The sequence below is a fragment of the Parus major genome, chromosome 5 (assembly GCF_001522545.3).
Source record: "Parus major isolate Abel chromosome 5, Parus_major1.1, whole genome shotgun sequence".
In the NCBI taxonomy this organism is placed as follows: Eukaryota; Metazoa; Chordata; class Aves; order Passeriformes; family Paridae; genus Parus; species Parus major.
Genome location: NC_031774.1, coordinates 6,033,717 through 6,055,069, shown reverse-complemented (window position 1 = coordinate 6,055,069; position 21,353 = coordinate 6,033,717). Strand labels below are relative to the sequence as shown.

Below are 21,353 nucleotides of genomic sequence, written 5' to 3'. Positions count from 1 at the left end.
CACCATAACCCTTTAGAAATTGCTATTTTAGCAACATAAAGGTCTCTTCACAGCAGGTTAGAAATTATAAAGAAATACTGAATTGAGAAAAATTATTGCAAGTTTGTTGTTTTGTTTGTTTTTTTTTTTTTGCAATTACATGCTTACAAGCAGTTTGTTTTGTGCTTGATCAATCATTTCCTTCCTTTCATCTTTCCTCTTCTCCGTATGGTGGAAAGATTCTTTGGAGGCACTAGCACTTGCAATTTCACCTTAAAGAAAACACATTCAGAAATACCAAATCAATAATTGATTTTTGAATTACTACTGTCTAATAATTTTGTAACTGACCATACAGATTTGTCACAGAAATATAAATAACAGCTCATTTCTAAACCATTTTATCTAAGAAATATGCAAAAAAAGTCATAAAGGACAAAATTGATTAGACAAAAACTATTTGAAGGTTAAGAAAAGCAAAAAGCATAGCTTTTATTTGAAAAAAATTGTTCAGTGATTAGTTTAGCTTAGTTGGTAGAGCTCTGGTTTCATACATGGAGTACAGAACTATAAAGGCATTAGTGGAAGCCTGTTTTAAAATCCTTACTATGAAGCAGGCAATATTTTGTCTTATTCTGATTATTCTAAAACACAAAACAAACTACAATACATATGTAGGCTAAAATATAGGAAAAAACATTATGTAGAAAGAGTAAAATTTTAATTTAACTGGCTTTAAAAAAAAAGGCAACAAATTGATATGAAGTATTTGTCTATTTTGAAATCCCACCTGATTTTCTGTCTCTGTGTTCTGCAAAATCTGGTTCTGGTATTGGAACAGGCTTGAGTATCTGACGTCCACAGCTTACAGAACACATGAAAAATATTTACAATATTCAGTAACTTTCTTCTTTTGCTACTGCTGTCTTCTACTGAAAAATACCTGCAGATTACTTTTTTTAAAAAAAGTTTGTGAAGGCTCCTTCAACAATTGACCTGACTATTTTCTCCTAAATTTGGCAGACATAGATCCAGTCTGTCCTTAGATAATAATAATAGATAATAGATAATAATCAACCATCACCTCCCCCAGACTTAGAGCCTGAATTATTAAAGTAGAGCTCATAATTAAGAAAATATTCAGAAACACAGAATCCAATCCCCAAGAAAGAAACCCTCCTTTTCTAAAATTCCAGAGAATATTTTTCCCTCTGCCATAACAACTGCTGAGGATGGGCCATGTCAAAGCAGCGACATACACTCAGCATCCTTTATTCTCCCCTGGATAACACAGTTACAGATCATTACGAGATTTATCCCCTTTTCCAATCCTAGTAGGGGCACAGATCATGATTTTTTAAATTTTGTTTTGTTTTGATTTTAATTGCGTTCTTTTCGACCCATATGAAGTGACTGAAATGATAACAGAGTTCACAGTACCTGCTACACATATAACCTAGAGGTGTTTTAACTGGCTGCTGAAAATCTGGAGAGCTAGGTGTGTGTCCTGGAGCCTTGTGGATATTAATGCTTGGTTTGGTGAGGAAATCAGCGGTGTCAGGGAACTCCACAGGTGACCAGGTGCTGAAAGCCCCGCTGGAGACAGACCCATGGCTCGGTGACCCCACGGGGCTCAGGCCGGGAGAAGCACCTTCCAAAACAAACATTGCACGGGGTTCAGGTGACAACAAAGATGTTGCTGTTTACAAAGGCTGGATTTAAACAACGAGGGACATGCTGATGTTATTTTAGTGCTGTGTTTACATGGAAAAAACCCCGTGAGGTCCCATCCTGCTACTGCACAAACTGCATGGTCCTACCTGCTCGTCTGGGACCCATGTGATGAGTCAAGGTCACAGAAGATGATCTCTGCTTTGGTATTGTCAGCAAGTTTGCACCAAAAGACCCATTTGAGTGAGATCCTTGGCTGAAAAGAAAACAGTAAGGATTTTTTTTTTCTTTGTTTCCTAGTTTGTCTTCCACTTTTATTAAATAAAATGTTTTTAAAATAGCTACACTGCCCTGTGACAGGTCCACCACCACTCAAGAAAGTGAGAATACGACAAAGCAGTCACATTCAAAACCAGCTAGAAAATAATTCAATTACATGAAATAAAAACTGATGTGCATTGATTGAAAGCAACAAAAACCTTAACACAGTGCTAAAATGATGCAGAAAATACACCTTGTGTGAGAGGTTTTACTTTCTAACATGCTTCTTTCCTTGAACATTTGAAGCAGGCTGTTTCCCAACAGACCTGAGGATTGATTACATTGGAAAGACAATGAAAACCTTACACAGACACATAAATTTTGCGTGTTCAATTAATGGTTTTATTTATTATAAACTAATAACTGAAGCTGTTTTTGACATCAAAGCTCAGTTACTCAATCCTGCCATCTGCTGTTGCAGGGACAAAATTTCACTCCACAATTTAAAATCCCATTTCCTTCAGTGAATAGAAACGCAATATCCAATTAAAAATACCTGTGTATGCTTACTTCAAAGTGAAAATAGTTAATGTGAAACTATTTTGCTTCAGGAGGGGGAAAACAGTGTTTACCAAAAAAGATTTAATCTTTTTTAAGCCGATTCCAAAAAAAAATCCAGCGCAGAAATAATACTTGATCTCCCATCACTAGTTTAAACACATGAATGTGAAAAAAGAGCTCAAGAATAAACACGGATTTATTTCTGTGTATCTTCAACTACTGGAAAGGGTCCAGTGGAGGCCATAAAGATGATGAGGGGTCTGGAGCATCTCCCATACAAGGAGAGGCTGCAGGAGCTGGGCCTGGTTAGTCGAGAGAAGGCTGAGAGGATCTCATTAATGTATATAAATATCTCAAAGGAGGGCTAAGAGGATGGTGCCAGACACTCTTCTGTGGTGCACAGAAAGAGGAGGAGGAGGAGGAGGAGGAGGAGCAATGGCCATAAACTAAAACACGAGAAGCTTCACCTCAACCTGAGGAAGAATTTTACATTTTGAGCGTGTGTTTGAATGAGAAACCAAATCAAAAACCTGCATACAAATAAAACAGAAGTTCCCAAGAGCTGCTTTTGAGTAGTGAGGAAAGTGAGGAAACCCTCTGTAAATGGAAATTAAGACTGCAGCAGGAGGGCTGAGCCTCAAACTGAAATCCCACTGTTGCTAAGGTTAAAGCAATTTCTCTGGTCCCTGGTTATTTCCAGTGGATGCAATAGGGGACACCAGACACCAAATCAGCATGAAAATATAATCTTCTAAGGACTACTACTGCTCAGATTAGAATCTTCAATTCTACTTCATGCACAAGCCACAATTAAGTTTTACAATGTAAACACTTAGAGATCATATTTTATTCAAGGGGGGAAAACCACTGAAAGGGCCAAATTATTTAAGTGGTTCACTTTAATATTAAATATAATGCTGATAAGTAAATTCTTGGATGTGTGTATATAAATTTCCATCCACTATTACTAGTTACCAGTTATGAGCATAACCCATGCTTTCTTTTTTAAAAATGCATCTGTTATACTTTCCTTATTACCCATGTAGAACCATTTAAAAGAAAACCAACCCAAACAAAACAAAAAACCAGAACAAACAAACAAAAACCCCAAACAAACCAAACAAAACAAGAAAACAAAAACCACACACAATTTTTACAGATTTCAGAAGCAAAGGCATTCATACATTTAAGTAAAATTAAAAGTGTGAGTACTCACTAATATAAGACATTACACAAAAAGAAAAAAAATAATTTTAATCCTAAAACAGAATGGTATCTTAATTCTAGAAATAAAAGCTCTATTTGCACCATATTTACTAACAAGTGGAGAAGAGATAATTACCTTAATGTATCTTACACCTTGCTTGATGACTGGAGGAATAATAAACCTTATAATACACACAACAGTAGCTGCCAACCACAAGAAAATTGTCTCACCTTTTTATTTGTTTGTGGGTATGTGGAAGTTGGCAAGTGATACATATATTAAAGGAAAAAGAAGGAGGAAGTCAGTACAAGTTTAGAGACAAAACTAGTTTGTTTTGCAATCACCTATGTTGGACTTTTATTCATTTCCTCCCCAAGCTTATATCAAGGCCTCCTTTTTATGACAGAGCACACTATTTTGCCTCAGAACGACCTGATTTCTACTTAAGATCAACCAGAGTTACAAACCATAGTACATAATTAACTTCTCCAGTTTATGCTGGCAGAATTTTGGAGACTTAGCTCACAAGACTTCACATGAAATGCTTCTGCTGCCAAGTTCCAGCATTATTATTGCCCTTAAAAATGCTGTTCAGTGCTTACCTTGGTGTGTTGTATTCCTGATGGGATCTCTTGCTGGCATTACTGCGCTCCCATCTAGATGATGTGGATTCTATAGGTGACAAGCCAGAAACTCCTGAGGGTCGCCTCAGCTGTGGGGTTGGCAGGCTGCTCCTGCTACCCAATCCCTGTTGAGTAATTTCACCATGATTAAAATCCATGGAAGTGAAAGCAGATGTTAAAATTTTATAAATAAGGGAGGATTATTATTATTATTACTATTATTATTACTATTATTATTATTATTATTATTATTATTATTATTATTATTATTACTATTATTGTTGTTATTATTATCGTTATTATTACTATTAACATTATTATTAACATTATTATTAACATTATTAACAATATTATCATTATTATTAACATTAGTATCATTATTATACATTATATATTTCTATATTATATAAAATAATAATGAGATAGGTATTAATATAAAATTCTATTTAATATAAATATTGTTTATTCTTATATGATGAGTTAACATAATTAAAATATTCGATTTTAAAATTTAAATATTAAAAATAGTAGTAATACAATAATAATAATTATTATTTATTGCTAATATTGCTAGAAAAATGTGATGTAGTACCTCACTACAGGTATGGTATCTTACACCAGGTGGGGATTTCCCAAGGACAAGGGCAGGAGTTAAGAGATGTGCATACTCAGGGGTTTGCCTAGACAACTTTTAGTTGCCCAGACTGTGAAATCTGTTGAAATCATGGCTTTTAATAACAGCAGAAGTCCACCCAGCTGGCCAACATTCTACTGTCACACACAAGAAAATCTGGGACAGTTCTCAGGACAGTCCTGGTGGAAGTGGAAAGTGTTTCTGTTGCAGAGCAGCCTTGCAATGATTTTTGTCTCATATTTAATTATTTTTCTTCCTGAATACTGGGCAATTCACACTTCCAAGAAACCCAAGGGGAAGGGCTAGCATCAGATAACCAGTTATGACTAGCCCATGGTCTGAAGCCCAGTTTCAGTTACATTCTGTTCCTTGTTGTTAATTCCTTTCCTAGGAAAGGAAGAGCAGGCAGCTCGTCACTGAATCATAGAATGGTTTGTGTTGGAAGGGACCTGAAGGATCCTCCAGTCCCAACCCACCCTACTGTGGACAGGGACACCTTTCCCTGGACCAGATTGCTCACAGCCTCTTCCAGCCTGGCCTAATACCCAATCTAACCCTGCCCTCTTTCAGTTCTCCCTAATCCACTTCGAAATTATAACTGAACACACTTTGGAAGCCAGTCATAAAGATGTACATAAGCCACAAGAAAAAAAGTATAAAATTTTCTTTTATATAGAAAATCAGGGAGAGAATGTGAACCTTTCAAGATCATCCATTTTGAAGAAATACTTTCATAGTATTTTCTTTGCTGTGTTGTAACCTGGAATTTTTGCTCACTTACCTGGTTTTTAAAAGCAAAAGAAATCTTTCTCTTGTAGTCACATTCATAAAGGGAAATATGTGGGCTTGCTCTTAAACATATACCAAAGCCAAACAATTCTTGAATGACTGTGGCAAGCACTAGGCAAATTTCTATACAGAAAATTCCCCAAACTTGAGGAAAAAGCTACTTTTTAGGAAGGAGAAAAAGCGAATAGCTGTGAAAAACTGTAATATTTCAATCTCACATACTCCTTATAACCAGTCCCTGGCAATGAATATTTTTCATTTCACACTATTTTGACTAGCTATAAAGAAATTTTAAAAATCAAAAGGTATGCCAATCCTTAGCAGCTTTTAAGGAAATTCCCAAAATAAAAGATGCTGAATGACTGAGATTCCTGCCAGGATTTCTGCAGGTATCCATGTGACATCACAAGGAATTTCATACCTCAGTGGTTCTGCAGGATCTTCCCTAGAATAACCTGCAGACACTGAGCTTTTCCCCCCAAAATATGGTTCCCAACAGACATTTCAGAGGCTGAAACAGGCTCCAGAATCCTAAGCCAGCAGGATGATCAGTTTGGGCCAGGTTGCCCACTTCCTGGAAATGTAAACAACTACTGGGCATGTGCCAGAGCAGCCTCAAGCTGTCAATACTGGGCTGGAATTATTGGTTCTGCTGCTCTGCAGCTGAGTTTCTACATTGTAAATTTAATTTTTTTTCCCACCATATTTCTCAGCATTTCATATAGTAACTACACTCTTGCTTTCACTTATTAACCCTGAGTAATGGAGAAGTGACAGTAGATTTTACACTGGTCTCACAAAGTGATTTGCTGAAGAAAAAGAAGGGATATTTTTCCTTTTACATAGCTGATTTGCTTCTGTATGATGGCTGGCTTGTGGTCCACAAGAGTAAATTTCTTGGGGAAAAAAGGTCAGTGAAAAAGCCACGCTGACAGTAATGGTTAGATAAAGAATGTGGAAGAATCAAGAACAGCCTTGTTTGTCCCATGTCATGAGACTATGACATCTTCAGTTTATATTTGCTGTTACTGTGAGGAATGATGTGGTCAGGGTGCAGACCAGTGCTTGTACCTGTCTGTCCATCAACCACTTGAATTTGCATTTATTTCCTATCTCCATTTCATTCGAGTTTTCACAGCTGCTCCCTTTCGACCTTAAACATCGTCCATGGGTACTCAGTAGAGAACCTGCTGTGGATGCAGGAGAGTCTCACTAGATTAACTTTCCTTTACTTTTATCTATTTTTTTTCTTGGTTTTTTTTATTTGTTTATTTGTTTGTTTTGGGTTTTTTTTTTTTGTTTTTTAGTTGTTTTCTTTGGTTTTTTTTTTGAATGGCGACACAGACATGAATGAAAATAAAAGTCATTTGACCTTGAGCAGCTTGCGGTCTTTCTCAGCAGGATCCTCTATTTCAGGGCAGGGGAAGAAGCCAGGAAATGGTGTGAATGGGCTGGCCTTTGGCCTGCATGCTCCTGAGAAAGCACCAATGAGGCTGTTAATGCTACGAAGGGAAGAGATCACATGTGGTGGGAGACATGGGTCGCTCAGGAGCTCCGTGAGCATGTTCCGAGCCTCGTTCAGAACCGAGAGATCAACTCCATTCCCACTGCCAGCACTCTGGAACAGATGGAAATGTTGCAAACTTATTAACTTGTCAAAACACTTCATGGTGTTCTTTCTTTTAAATATCCTATGCATTGCAAATTTAACAAAAATAAGTTTTAAAAATCAGTGTGACATAATTTCTTTTAAAGAAAATGTGTTTTCAGACAGCAGTGTCTGCAGGTTTTTGTCACACAGTAAAAAGTAATTCACAATTCAACACTAGCTTTCAGTTTGTCTCTATTTGAAATCTGTTGGCAATTTTTTTAATCTCTATTTTCAATACTTTGTCTCAGCATTAAACTTAGTATTCTTTCTCTTCCAACAATATCAACAAATTTTGGCAGTCAAACTGTTAGAGCCCCTGACACAGGCACAATTTCCACAACCTCATAACTTTTATTAACCCTGATTCTACTGAAAGAAATAATAAAAAAGTTGTCCAAACAAAAGTGATTAGTTTTAATTTTGCATAATTCTCTGAGCAGGAATAAGAAGAGCTTACTACAACACAAGAGAAAGAGGGGAAAATTAGGCAAATATGGCATCAACAGAAAAACTGAAATTTGACAGTTTGAACAGTTTTGAACAACTTGACAGTTTTGAACTCTGTACTCAGCCACATCTCACAAAAAAACCCCTATTAAATTCATAATATACTGACCTGATAATAGGGCTTGCACCATTGTTTCAAATCCCAATCCCAAAGTATCATCTGTAAAGATTAAAAAAAAAAATAAAATATTAATAGGCAATGTGCTAACATTGAAAAACAGCAATGGCTTAAATTCTGATTATGTAATGCAATAAGAAATGTTTCTCCTTTCATTTTTTCATATATAATTTGGGCCATATTCTCAGTTAATGCTACCCAGTAAGAGCCCTAAAGAAAAGTTTAAAGAAATTGCATGTAACAGAGATATTGTGATGACAGAATAATATGGCCTTATCTCAATATTTTTAGATTGCTTATAAATCATTCAACATGCACATTAAATGTGGTGCTGATGGTGCCTTCCTGCTCCTGGTCACTTCAACCTACAAAAGCAAATCTAGCCTAAAACCTCCAAAATATATAATTTTTTTTTCCAGAATCATTCAAACAGAAGAAATTTTTGTAAATGCAGTGAAGAAAGCATTACGTTAAATCATGTACTTCTAAAGGGGGAAAAATTCTGTCCAAAGAGGGGTTAAGAATTGGTATTTAAATGAACATTTTCTTGCAGGAGGTTTTGTTAGGCTTTCCTTGAACATGGCTACAAAGCCCCACGTTCTGAATAACCTCACTAAACCCACCAAACCCACAAAAGAACGTCAGCAACACAATCTGAAGATGCTATCAGCTTCAAGTACGTCAACAACACTCACTTAATTTGTCTTCTATACTGACAAAAAAATGAAAACAACATACAAGGAATGAAATTCAGATGTCTGCTCTGTTTCAAAAGCTTTCAGCCTTCATGACTTCTTGACGGATTCTAATTATTCTCTGATAAATTAATCCATTTGCAAAATGTGCATTCACAAATTAAACATAGATATTCACTCTCTGACACAGCTACAGTGCACAAATAACATGCCAATACCCCACTCGATAATTCATGTTTTGCAATCCTGAAAGCTCTTCTGCTTATTTTTATAGGTGAGAACTAGGTATGTTTTTGTTCCTCTGGGACTAACAGCACCTCCATGGAGAAAACACAATGTTCCAGTCTGGCTCTTGTCCAGAGGAAGGTGCAGAAAGTGTCCAAAAAGAAACAGAGGCGGGGATGTGTCAGCAGCTCTCAGGCAAGGGAGGTGCTTGAAGGCTCCTTTTCTCTCAGTTATCTTCACAGAGATGTCACTAAACCATGTTGAAAGTTCATAGCTGTGACATCCACCTGCAAGGAAAACTGAGGAGTTCTACTCATGAGCATGTGCTCTATCAGAAAATCACCCTGGGTAAAGCAAGCAGACCAAAAGCAAGAATTAAGAATTCAGGTATTTGAGAGTTTGGGGGATCTTTAAAATGAATAATCTAGGAACCATGTATTTTTTTTTAACTGACAAACAGTAAGATAATGACCAAGCTTCTCTGGCCCTACTTATTTTGCCATGATGCATTTGGTTTTAGCAACATCTTGCCAGACTGGGTTGGTTTTGTTTTTTTCATTTGTTTGTTTGTTTGAGCGGCTTTATTAAATTTCCTTCATTGTGAAGCTTCTCTTCCTAGATTGACGTTTCTTTACTGTATTGAACATCAGTAAATCTTTTGGTTTCATTCTGTCCTCGCACACAGAGACCACATTAATCTGCTTCATTAACTTTTGCCTCAATCAGCAGCAAAGATCAGCTGTCCACATGGGTTTTGTTAGTTGTGTTAGTAACCTTTGATACTAATGGGCCACACAGTTGCGTCAGCTCCCTCCTAATCTTGCAGCCTCCATTGGGGGACAGAAAAGAGGTTTCCCTCTTAGAGCATTTCATTTTTATTTTAAATATTTGGGTATGTTAGCTAATTTTATTTATTTGCTATAAATGGGCTCACAATAATAATTTAAAAAACCCTGCAACTAACAAACAAGAAACCAAACCAATAAATGTCTTACTCTAGAAAACTTCTGAACCAAACCATTTATTGAACTCCTTGATTCATCCTTTAAGGCACATACACATGCTCACATAAGCTATAATTTTGGGGGCCAATCTTTGTGACTAAAAAGGTTCAAAACCTTCCTTTTGGTTTTAGCCCTGCTATGGTAAATAGGTTTTTGTGACCCATGCTGACCCAGTAAACACAAGGCAGAAAAAATATTCCAATCTACTTTTAGTGAAAATAATTGTTTGATATTTTGAATGGTGGGGCATCATTTTATGCAGAGTTTTATTTAAATGAAAAATTTCGCAGCTTGGACTCATCACTGAAAATTTTCTGTTGTCATTTAAACCAGAAGATGTAAGCTTCTCCACTGATACCAATTTTACAGCAAAGGAACTAAAGCAGTTTTAAAATGAATAGAACATCAGTTGACATGTACTTTGCTATCAGATTTTTCTTTAATTCATTATATATCACCATTAATTAGAAGCCCTGTCTCCTGAGATAAGACAAGGCAGTATATTAACGCAGCTGGCAAGCTACCACAGCCTGTCACATTTTCAGGGGTCATTCCACCTGCCACATGACCAAGTAATTAAAATCAACTGATGAAAAGTAGCAATTTCTGCTGTTAAGCACGACTGGAAAAAAAAAAAATAAACTGCAGATCTGTAAGCAATGAATGTTTTTCCATGGTAAATTCTGCTGGGTATATCTCTCCACTGAGCAAACCCTGGCAGGTGAGCAGAGACAGGGGGGTTACCTCTCCTTAAAATGCACCACAAGATGGCACTCAAAATCCAGAAAGCCTCCCCCACAAAAACAATTTCGGGAGAAAGCAGCGGGATATTCCTTAACACATCTTCTGCAGAATTGCCACGGTTTGAAAGACAAGGAGGGTGACGATTTTAAAGGTTGTCAGCTGATAAATTTCATTTCTCTGTTTAAACAAGAATTTTCTCCTTAGCACTAAGAAAATTTTACTCTTTCTCTCACTACCTACCAGCCTTAGTTTTAGTAGCATAAATCCATGCCTTGCAAGTTAAATCTGGAATACTAAACAAGCTGAATTTCTGGCATTATTTTTTTGTTGAGAGCGTAGCACTCGAACTTTTATTTCATTGCTGTTCATCAACAAAAGTTACAAAGTATTGCCAGAGTCTTGCTAATCTTACAACAGGAGTGAAATGACACCGGTTATTTTGACCTACTGCGAGCAGACCAAGAGACCTTAAAATAGGTCTTCAGCAGAGCCTCAGCAATTTCTGATTTTGCAACCATGAGACTTGTTGCAGAAAGATCTGTACTCTGTAATACTTAGATTTTGTAATCCATTGCACATAACGTTCTTCCCTCACCTCCTCCATCAAGAAACACCTTATCTAGGATGGGCTTGAGTCATAAAAGTTCCAAGCTGCAACTTATTCCTCTGCTTAGTAACTCACACACTTTGGCTTTGAGCGTCCATCGTCAGCGGCAACATCGCAGCAATCACACATTTCAGAGCTCCTCTGGGAAAAATCAAACTTCAGTGGGCTCTGATATTGCAGATGAATTTCTGAAAGGTGGCAAATCTATAACCATTCCCAGCAGAAATGTGTGTAGGAAATTACCAGTCACACTGGAGGAGAATTCTCATACCAGCCTGGCTCCAACCCCAGAGTCGTCCCAGTTTATCCAGAGAGCCATGAACACCTTTCCTGGCTTTATGGAATTGCCTGACAAGCTGACCAGGGGTTTGAAGGACAGCTTCAACAGAAAACAGCTTCAAAGAGAAAAAAAAACCTAACTAGAACAAAAACCCACACATACACCATGCCTTGTTCTGTAACAGTCGGGATCTGTTACTTTTAACTACAATAATTGAATCTATTTAGCCTCTGAAATAAATTTCAACACGGTTAAAAGAAGACAAGCCAGCTTACAGAACCCCTTTAAGTACAAGTGACTTTTCCCAATTTGGCCATCATCAGCCAGCAAAGGTCAAGCTGAAACTTGTCACTCAAAACAGACTAAGATCCTCAAGAGAAGGAATTTGCCTCACTGAAAATAAGTTTATTAAAGGGCTAAAAATGAGCACTGTATTCTGTGGTGTGTTCAGTCAGATCAGGAGACCTTAAATACCTGTCACTTAGTGGATATTTGCAGAAAAATTGACAGTGGGCATCAGTCCTATGCTTTCTCTAACAATAAAAACAGTATTTCCATGTACTTCAGAGGAGTTCCCACGCTACCTGAACTCAAGACTACCAACCCAACCATCACTTGGCAAAGCACACGTTGTTAGCAACATCAGAACCGTGTCTAAAAAATAACGAGGTAACAGTAACAGAGGCCTCCCCTAAAGCAGCTTCCAGCTCCAGCAGCAAGGCTACGCTGACTTTTCACAAAATAAAAGGCAATAAGTGCTCCTCTGAGAAGTTTATAGTCTAAGTAAACTAAAACCAGATGAGAAATGGCAGAAGAGAATCAAAGCAAAGCAGCAGGGCTTCAGGGGGTTTTGCTTTGTTTTGTTTTTAATTACTTTTCCATAGAGAAGGTTATCTTTCCTATGGCAGGGCACCCAGCGGTCCCAGGGCCTGGAATGGATGAGTCTCTCAGAAGAGTTGATGCCATGGAAGGTGGAGGCTTTTTAGATCTTCTTTATACAAATACCACAACTCCATTAGTCTAAAGACCTGTCAGATGAGTATTTTCAATTTCCAAAGGCTTAAACATGATAAAAGATTATAGATTTTATTTTTGTCAAGCTAAAAATTACTATACTATTATTACCACTGAAACTACCATCAAAGTATACTAAGCATTTTTAAGCCTTTTAAAAAAAGATTTCATCTTAAACTCAAAATACATTTGACTAGATAACTGTGCAATGATGTTTTCTCAATAATTTAACTTATAAAATATCAAATTGTATCAGCTTAGTTATTAGCTCCACAATTGTTTGTGAAAAGTTATAGTGAGAACAATACTAAGACTTATGCAGAGATTTAAAATACACAGCTACAAAACAAACAACAACAACAACAAAGTACCTCAGAGCTTTAGAAATCTAAAAATCAATTTCAAAAGTTGAATATAACCAACAGTATCCTCCATTCCCCAAGCTGAAACGTGCTCCCTGTCTAAGGCCACACACAATGTTAAAATTTGTATCATTGCTATATGATTCCCTAAACCTAAAATAGGATTTAGTTTCACTGATACTTTTTAGGGGATTCAATGTGTGCTCTCATGCTTGTAAAGAAAAGAAAACTTGTCCTATTTGAGAACATCCATTCCATGCTCCAAAATTTTAATGGAGAAAAATGAGCACAAAATTGAGTTTCTACTTCTGAGTCTTTCACTGATCAAATATAAAGGATTCCTAGTTGCCAGTAGCATCTGTTTGACACCATTAGGCATTAGCTCCGTAAATAAGTATTTCCATAGCAACCAAGCATAGAATTAACTAAACAATGAAACCAACACCACAGCAACTTGATTCAGAAATCAACTCTGCGAAAAAATCACCTCATTCAAAAGCCAAATTCTACAACTAGATGAGAAATAAATTTATTGTAAAATATGAAAAAGGTTGAGTTACATACCCATTTCTTCTCATGACTGCCTTTCAAACAAGATTGATCCATTGCTTTTATTTCTAGATTAGTCTTTTGTAGCAGCTTACAATCAATTACCATTTTTTATTCATGTAATTTAATAACAACAACAAAAAAAAAACCCCAAATCCAGAGCAGTATACAACCTCCTAGTCTTAGGGGTCTTATTTATTGTTAGAGGTCTTTTCCCTCTCTGTAGGAAAGGCAGATGTTGAAAATCAGTATGTTATTAAGTAAAGTTGTATCCAGTATGAACTAACGGTGATGCAACCAAAGAATGACTCTCCAGGTAGAGGCAGCATTATTTAGATAACACAGACAACGTTGTGTTGTGAAATCTTGCAGGCCAAAACAGCAGCCACTTGAGTAGATTGTTGTGATCAAGGCAAAATACAGCCCTTGGTACCATACCCTGGGCATTCAGAATCATGATGGTATTTCTCCACTCCCTAAACCTTCCCATGAAAATAAATGGAGGAGGAAAAAAAAAAAAACAGGGTATTTTTGGAACCCGAATACTTATCACTTCCTGACTCTATACACAATTTATTTATCCAAGGTTGTAAAATGGCCAATGGGTTGTGAAGCCTGCAGATAGCCACAATCTTTGAACAGAAGCTGTGTGTGCTTTCATGGTTCTGAGGTTTGGACACACATCCTGATGGAAACAGTCACATCCCCTATCCAACGACTCCGTTGTTGACTCTGCTGCACTCTTGTATGAAAGACATTACTTTTGCTTTTTTTAAGAGCCCTAAAATCTTCCTTCAATGAAAAGAGATTTGCTTCTTCTTAATTGCTTTAATTAGCACTCTTCTCTACACTGAAGAGTACCTGCAATATATTTGGCTGGACACGTAAGAACGAGACTGGAATGCGCAGGTGTCTCGCCACCATAACGTTTCCAGCAGACTCCACAGTATCCTGATCTTCCCTGCAAATACAAATCTTTGACAAGAACTGTACCTAAGTAAACTTCAATAAGTCACTTCAGAGTTTTCACAAGCTTAGTTACTATTTTCAGTGACTTTGCCCTCAGCACCAATACAAAAACAGAGCAAAAATGCACCAGTGTATGCTAAAGTTTCAAAGAAGCCTTCAGCAAGCTTATTCTTACAACTAATACTACTCCTTGCAAGCAGAAAAATTTTTTTTTTTGTTTGGCTGGGGTTTTGTTTCTTTTTTTATATGTTTGTTTCATTTGGTTGTTTTTAACAAGACATGCTACTTCTGCTTTTGTACCCAGGAGTATCAGCAGGACAGCATCTACTTTGTGTGCTGCAAAAAGTTCTCAGTTCTTATTGCCTGTTTTATTTGATCTGATCTTCTTTTATATATATATATTTTTAAGATCTTTAAATGTTTCAAAAAGGTTCTAAAAAGCAGAAAGTAGAGGGGTTTTTTTCTTATTATGTAGGTAATGAAAAAAAAAACTGTCTAAAACCACACTTAGGTCATTTCCTGTTCCTTCTAGGTTTTGTCAGACTTGCACGTCAGAGTAAAGGCCAACCAGTAATTTATGGCAACTGGGGGAGGGAGGGCAGAGGCAAAAAAAAAAAAAAAGAAAAAGCCTGCTATGTGCAGATTCTTTAATTGCCCATTATAAGCATTTTCCTTTGGAGCATGTGGTTCTAATCAGCATCAAAGGAAAGCAATAGTGCTAGGTGGATTACTGCTCTGCTCCGGTGCTTTGGTGTTCTGGCATTCTGCACCACTTTTACTGTCATCCAAAACCCAAAGCCCTTCCTTTTTCTTTTTCTTTTTTTTTTTTCTAAAGTGGTGTTTATTTTGCAGAAAGCAAGATCTAGAAATTGCTCCCCAAACATCCTTTTCCCATTTACCTATTGGCATTATTTCACAATTATACACAGTAAAAGCCTTTACTGCTGTGTTGACACACCGTTAATGCATCATGTTGGAAGAGACACAGGGAACAACCTCACATTTTATCTTCCTTCAATAGAAGGATGTGCAAAAATCTTATGCTGAAATATTTCACTGCATGGTGATGTATTCTTCATGCATCTTAACAAAACTTAACTAAAAACACTTAGAGATGAACTGATTTCTCCTTCTTATGACTTACATTTATTCAATCAATTGCTGTTTTTCCACCTATTCCCCTGAAGTAGAGGTAGGAATCTTGGATTTTTTCTTTTCAACAAAGAGAAACTATTCCATATGAACACAAGTGAGTTTTTTTCAGAATTGAGCTGAAAAAGAAGCAGACTGAATTTTTCACAAAGTTTTCTCTTTAATTCTCTTTATTCTCTAACTCTCTAGTTTATAATTGATCTCTAATTTATCTATCTTTAAATTATCTCTAATAATTTATTTCTCTAATTCTCTTAATTCCTCTTTAATTTCTCTTAAATTTTCTCCTTAAAGTCTCATACATATGTATAAAAATACTTATATTTTCCTCTCTCCCCACTCCCTCTCTAAAACAAGAAGCTTAAAATAAAACTGTTCAACTCTCTCAGTCAAAAATTGCCATGAATCTGAGAATGGTTAGCATCAGATGGATTAAACCAAATGATCATCTAGTCCAGTATCCTGTCATTAGCCACGGCAGCCACCTCAAGGATGTTCTCAAGTAAACATCAACACAGAGAAGCCATGTGTTACAGCACATATTGCATGTATATTACAGAAGTCAGTGGATTTTTTGCCTTTGTCTTTCTCAGACCTAACATAACATCCTGACAGATCCAACACCACACACAAAGGCATTTCACCAGCCAACTGCAGATTTTGCAAAGTTCCCTTTCATTCTGGGTCTGTTGTACGGTGAGGAAGCAAACAACCAGCAGCACTTTCATGCAGCTTACCCACTGCACAATTTGTTTTTGCAAAAGCTTTGAGCTGTTCCACAGCTGACTTCAGGCACAAGACAAATTTTTTCAGACTATGAGGCTGCATTTTCATATCCCTCAGGCTACTTCAGAGGCACAGCACCTTCAGCACAACAAATTTTCATTTGATTGTGTTAATCGCCGTCTTAGGGGGTTTTATTTACAAAATTGCCACAGGGTACAGGCTTTACACAAATGAGTGTTGTTTTCTTTCAGTGACTTGAGGGTGACCCAAAAAGAAATTTTACAGGGACTGGAGTTAGAGAAGTAAGCTGAAAGAAGCTGGTCAAGACGCCAAAGAAGATATTATGTCATAAAGGAAAGCAAATATTGCTGCAGTGCTTTGGTTGGAAGTTATACACTGGGGCTGAACTGACTCCATTCTCAGTTGCACAAGCTAAAGACTTAAAAGCAACAATTTAAAAACAGATGAGAATATAATTATGAGGCTGATTACAAGAGCAAATACATTAATGAAAGTTAAATCAGTATTAAGGAAAATTATCTTAATGGACAAGCTTCTGGTTGAAGTGCCAGGAAATACAAGATGATATCTCTTAGGGGGAGAAACATATTGAAACTCTGAAGAATGTAATACAGATTGCTCTCAGAAAGAAAGGGGAATGCAAATTGCTGCATTCTACAGAAAGTGCCAATTTACTTTTCTCTAATGTATTCATGGTAAGTAGTACTTTAATTGGCAGCTTTGTAAGCAGCTGAGAAAAGAATCAAATGACAGCAGATCTGAAAAAAAGCAGATTCTTTTTTTCCTGCATAGTAACATTGTGATGCTGTTCTAAATGAAAAATAAACAACCATGATGCTTTCCCACTTGTTGTAGGATTAGGTGAGGACTAACTTAAAAAAAAAAAGACTTGGGAAAATCCACTTCTTGCCCAAAATACAAGTCTTGCACAGATATTTGTTTATCTTGCATGTGCAGAGTGAACAAAGGGATTACCACCAGCGGTGTGGGAGGGTCACAAGCATCATTGCACCTTGCCTCATGATCAGTTCATCGCAGAAAAAAAGGCAGTCAGACCCCTCTGGTCCTGGTTACCATTTACTAATCTGGTGAGGGAGTTCTCTGTGAAAAGACTGAGGGATGAACGGGCTCAGATTTCAGCTAAAAGAGGGGAAAAGAATCCCAACCAACCTCAAACTCCAGAAGTCATTGTGAAATACTGTGGGTTCAATAAGTTTTAGTAGCACATCCTTCTTAACGTGATCCCCTTCACGTAGGTGTAAACTGAATTTCACATTCTGCTAATGTGGTAACTAAAGGTGCACTTCCAGGAAAGAAAAATCATCTCTGTCCCACAATCAAAATTTCCTAAATCAGAGGTTCTTTTCTTCACTGGTTTTTTATGTATTATCTTCTGTTCTGCTGTTTCAACTATCACAGGACTCTGACACACTTGAAGACATAACTGTGCAACCTACTATACACAGAGGTAGTGGAATATTGCATCCAAAAGCCTATTTCCATTCCATTGTTTTGATTTACTCTCTTAGCTACTTTGCTACTCTATTTGCAGGGCACAAGTTACAGTTACTTACAGCATTCTTTTTGCAAAAGTTTCTAAATACCATCAAATCAAAACCTAGCACAAAAAAAGCTGTGAAAAAAAGTGATGCTGACTTGTTCCCTAGTTTTGTTTCTGTAAGTTTGCCCACAATTTTGATGAGTGAAATCCTAATCCAACCTCCCCTCCATTAAAAGGAAATTAAAAAAAAAAATATCAACCTTTTATTTCTATAATGTATCTTATGATTTTGATGAGTAAAATCATTACCCAAACCTCCCACTCCCCTCCAAAAGAATAAACATCTTATGAATACCCAGACTCAAAAAAATCCTTCTTTTTTTTTCTTTCATTTTGGTAGCATGACTCAGATGGAGAAACTAATAAGAAAGAAAGAGGTCAAGATGGGTCAAGTGTCTTCCAGTGACTGTAAGATAACAGGGAGAGCTTGCCAGTTTTTTCTATACAGGCAGAAAAGCATTGGAATCTTCTTTTTAACTGCAAGCCATTTTTAGCAAAATCATCACAATAGTGAAAGTTACATAAACATCTACAGAGAGTAACATTGGCAGTGAGAATATAATTTGCCATTTGGGACAAGTATTACTTACAATAAAGTTGCAGCGTAGCATGCCCAATAAATCTATCAAATTTTATAAATGCATGCAAAGGAACTTTTCCTTGGGGAACAACACTAATTTTTTCATTTCTCAGCCTTTTTTTTAACAGTTTAATGTGTTTGCTATGAAATCTCTTTCAGACTGTGCTTTCAAAATAGTTACTAGTAAGATGAATCTAAAGAAATAAAAAGGAGCCTACACTCATCTGCAATTAATTCTATGTTCTTATCAACAAATTCATCTCTCGACTAGAATCTCATAGAACTTCCATATGTTTTGATTTACTTTCTCTAAAGCAGAAAAGGGGAAAATACCAAGAATTTTAACCATAGAAAAACAATGGGATGCCAAGACTCCCAGCAATATCTGACTAGAGAAATACTGTCCCAGAGAGACAAGCAGGAAAGCTTTGACAAAACTTATCAGACCACTGTAATTTGCCCTTCAATAAAAAATAAAAAATCCCCAAAACCTCATAATCTTTATTAAAAAAGTAAATATTCATATAGCTTGGGGGTTTTAAACTGAAAGATAGGCACCTCATGCTTTAAAAACAAACATTTTATCCATTTCAGGAATTATAATTTTACTCTCAAATTAATACATATAAAAATAACTTCTACAGCATTTCATTAGTAAATTTAAACTGATATGAAGCAATTAGAATTTTTTCTCTGAGTGTTTTTAACATATCAGTTAACTTATGATGACCAAAAATTGATTCTAATCAAACGCTCCTGTAAATCACATACAAAATAAAGTAGAAGAATGTCTGGACAAAACAAATAATCAGGTATTTAGTCATTAATGTAAGATAAGATTTTATTCTAGGAACCTTTGAAGGAATATATTGCGTTAAAACCAATCACAAACTATGTCTTGTACCATAGGACCAGAAACAGCTGCTACACCATCAGCTTTCAAAAGGATCCAGAAAAATGTGAGGAAAATGTCAGAAAAACTGGACAGAAACTGGGGGGATGAGATAGGGGCAGAACCCTACAAAACTAATTTATAGCTGCACCATGTAAATGTAATATTGACAGAAATCAGAAGGGAATACCTTGCCAAACAAATCTACTGGACTTTCTGAAAGAGACTGCACACACCAATAAAAGTGGACCAGCCAGTGATTGTGCTTTGATTTTAAAAAACAAACACAAACAAAGCACAGTGAACATCTCTGATATGGTCTTCCCTTAATGATCCTGAAGAAATCATATTTACATGGGAAGAAAGGAATGGGTCTCCTCAGGAGTCACAATTTGTTAAAACATGAAAAATAAAGAATGAGAGTAAAATGTTCACCAAAAATAAAATAAAATAGAAAAATAAAATAATAAAAAAATTGTCAATAGGGACTTCCTCAAAGATTCAAATTGGGATCTATCCTAATCAGCCCACTCAAAATGAATTGAAAGAGCAATAGATGTCTGAAGTGTCAATATGCATTGACAACACAAAATTCCTGAGCATGTTCAGAAATAGAGTTGATTGTGAAAAAACAGCAATAGGCTTAATATAGTGATTAAATAGGAATAAAACAAAGCTGAAATTCTGCACTAATGAGTAAATGCTGAGGACAAAAATTAATTTTAAACTATTTATATAGGAAGCTGGGCTTACATTACAGCAATAACAACCGGAAAAGAGATCTTGGAGTCAATCACTTCAGCCCAATTCTCAAAGATGCTAAATGAAATATTTGAGAAGGAACATCAAACAATACAGACAAAACAGTGTCACTGCATAGATCTGAGCAACACCCACAGTCTGAGCTGCAGAGAGACAGAAGTACTGAGGGAACAAAAAAGGGCATGCTAGTGAGAGAAATCAAAGGGATGAAGCAGTTTCTACTGTGAGGAGCTGCAGAGACTGTGAGACTGGGATCCCTCAAGTGTGAGGAAAATAGGGATTATTGCAATGCTCTGTAGTGTCATGGAATGGTTTTTTGAGCTGTTCACAAGCACTAGGATGGGGGCCATGCAATGAGACCATCTGGTAGCAGGCCTAAAACAAGCCTAAGGAGGTATTTCTCACTCACTACGTAAATAAGTTATTGCAGTAATTGCTGCTGGCTTTTTACAGAAAAAACATGTAGCCAAAGAAGTTAAAAAACTTCACACAGACTCATCAACCCATGGCTACTCACCACAGCCCAGATGTATCCTCTAGCTAAGGATGGCCCAAATTGTGATTTGCCAAAACATGGTAGAGAACCCCAGAAGGGAAAGAGCCACTTCTGAAAGAAAAGCCACTACTGACTATTGCTAAAGATAAAAAGCCTGGGCTGAGTGGGCTAGCGTGATATTATCGCCAATTAATGTGAAGAAAGTAAAGTAATTATAAAAATGGGCCCTTCTTAGAAGTCTTCCTAGTTGCATGAAGCTGTACTGTTTTTTATATCCTTGGGAAGTTCCCTAATGAGGCCTGCTTATAGAATTGCTCCTCTCATCCATTTCTGTCTGAATTAGAGGTTCTGTAAATCTCACAGAACCACAGAATGGTTTGGGTTGGAAGAGACCTCTGGAGATCGTCCAGTCCAACTCCCCACCATGAGAGGGCCACAGGAGCAGTGACACAGGAACACATTCAGGTGGGTTTGAATATCTCCAGAGAGGGAGACTCCATGGTCCCCCTGTGAGCTGATCCTGTGCTCTGACACCCTCAGTGTAAAGCTTTTCATTTTGAGGTGGAGCTTCTGTTTCAGTTTGTGGCCACTGCTCCTTGTCCCATCCCTGGGCACCACTGAAAAGTGTCTGGCACCGTCCTCTTGACATCCATCTTGGAGATATTTATATGCCTTGGTGTGATCCCCTCTCAGTATTCTCTTCTTCTTCCTCC

At 36.8% G+C, this 21,353-nt stretch overlaps 1 protein-coding gene across 2 annotated transcripts in view; it reads right to left on the bottom strand.

The window, feature by feature from the left end:
• Positions 1–21,353, bottom strand: part of PDE3B (phosphodiesterase 3B) — an 83,177-nt gene that overhangs the window by 10,842 nt on the left and 50,982 nt on the right. Inside the window, exons 2-8 of one of the 2 annotated variants that reach the window (XM_015630951.3) lie at positions 7,993–8,043; positions 7,098–7,343; positions 4,282–4,427; positions 1,800–1,906; positions 1,420–1,630; positions 770–843; positions 148–251 (exon numbers count right to left, since the gene is read on the bottom strand). In XM_015630951.3, the coding sequence (XP_015486437.1) occupies positions 148–251; positions 770–843; positions 1,420–1,630; positions 1,800–1,906; positions 4,282–4,427; positions 7,098–7,343; positions 7,993–8,043 (939 nt within the window). The remainder of the gene's footprint in view (positions 1–147; positions 252–769; positions 844–1,419; positions 1,631–1,799; positions 1,907–4,281; positions 4,428–7,097; positions 7,344–7,992; positions 8,044–21,353) is intronic. The other variant, XM_033515094.1, reaches the window with a different exon arrangement.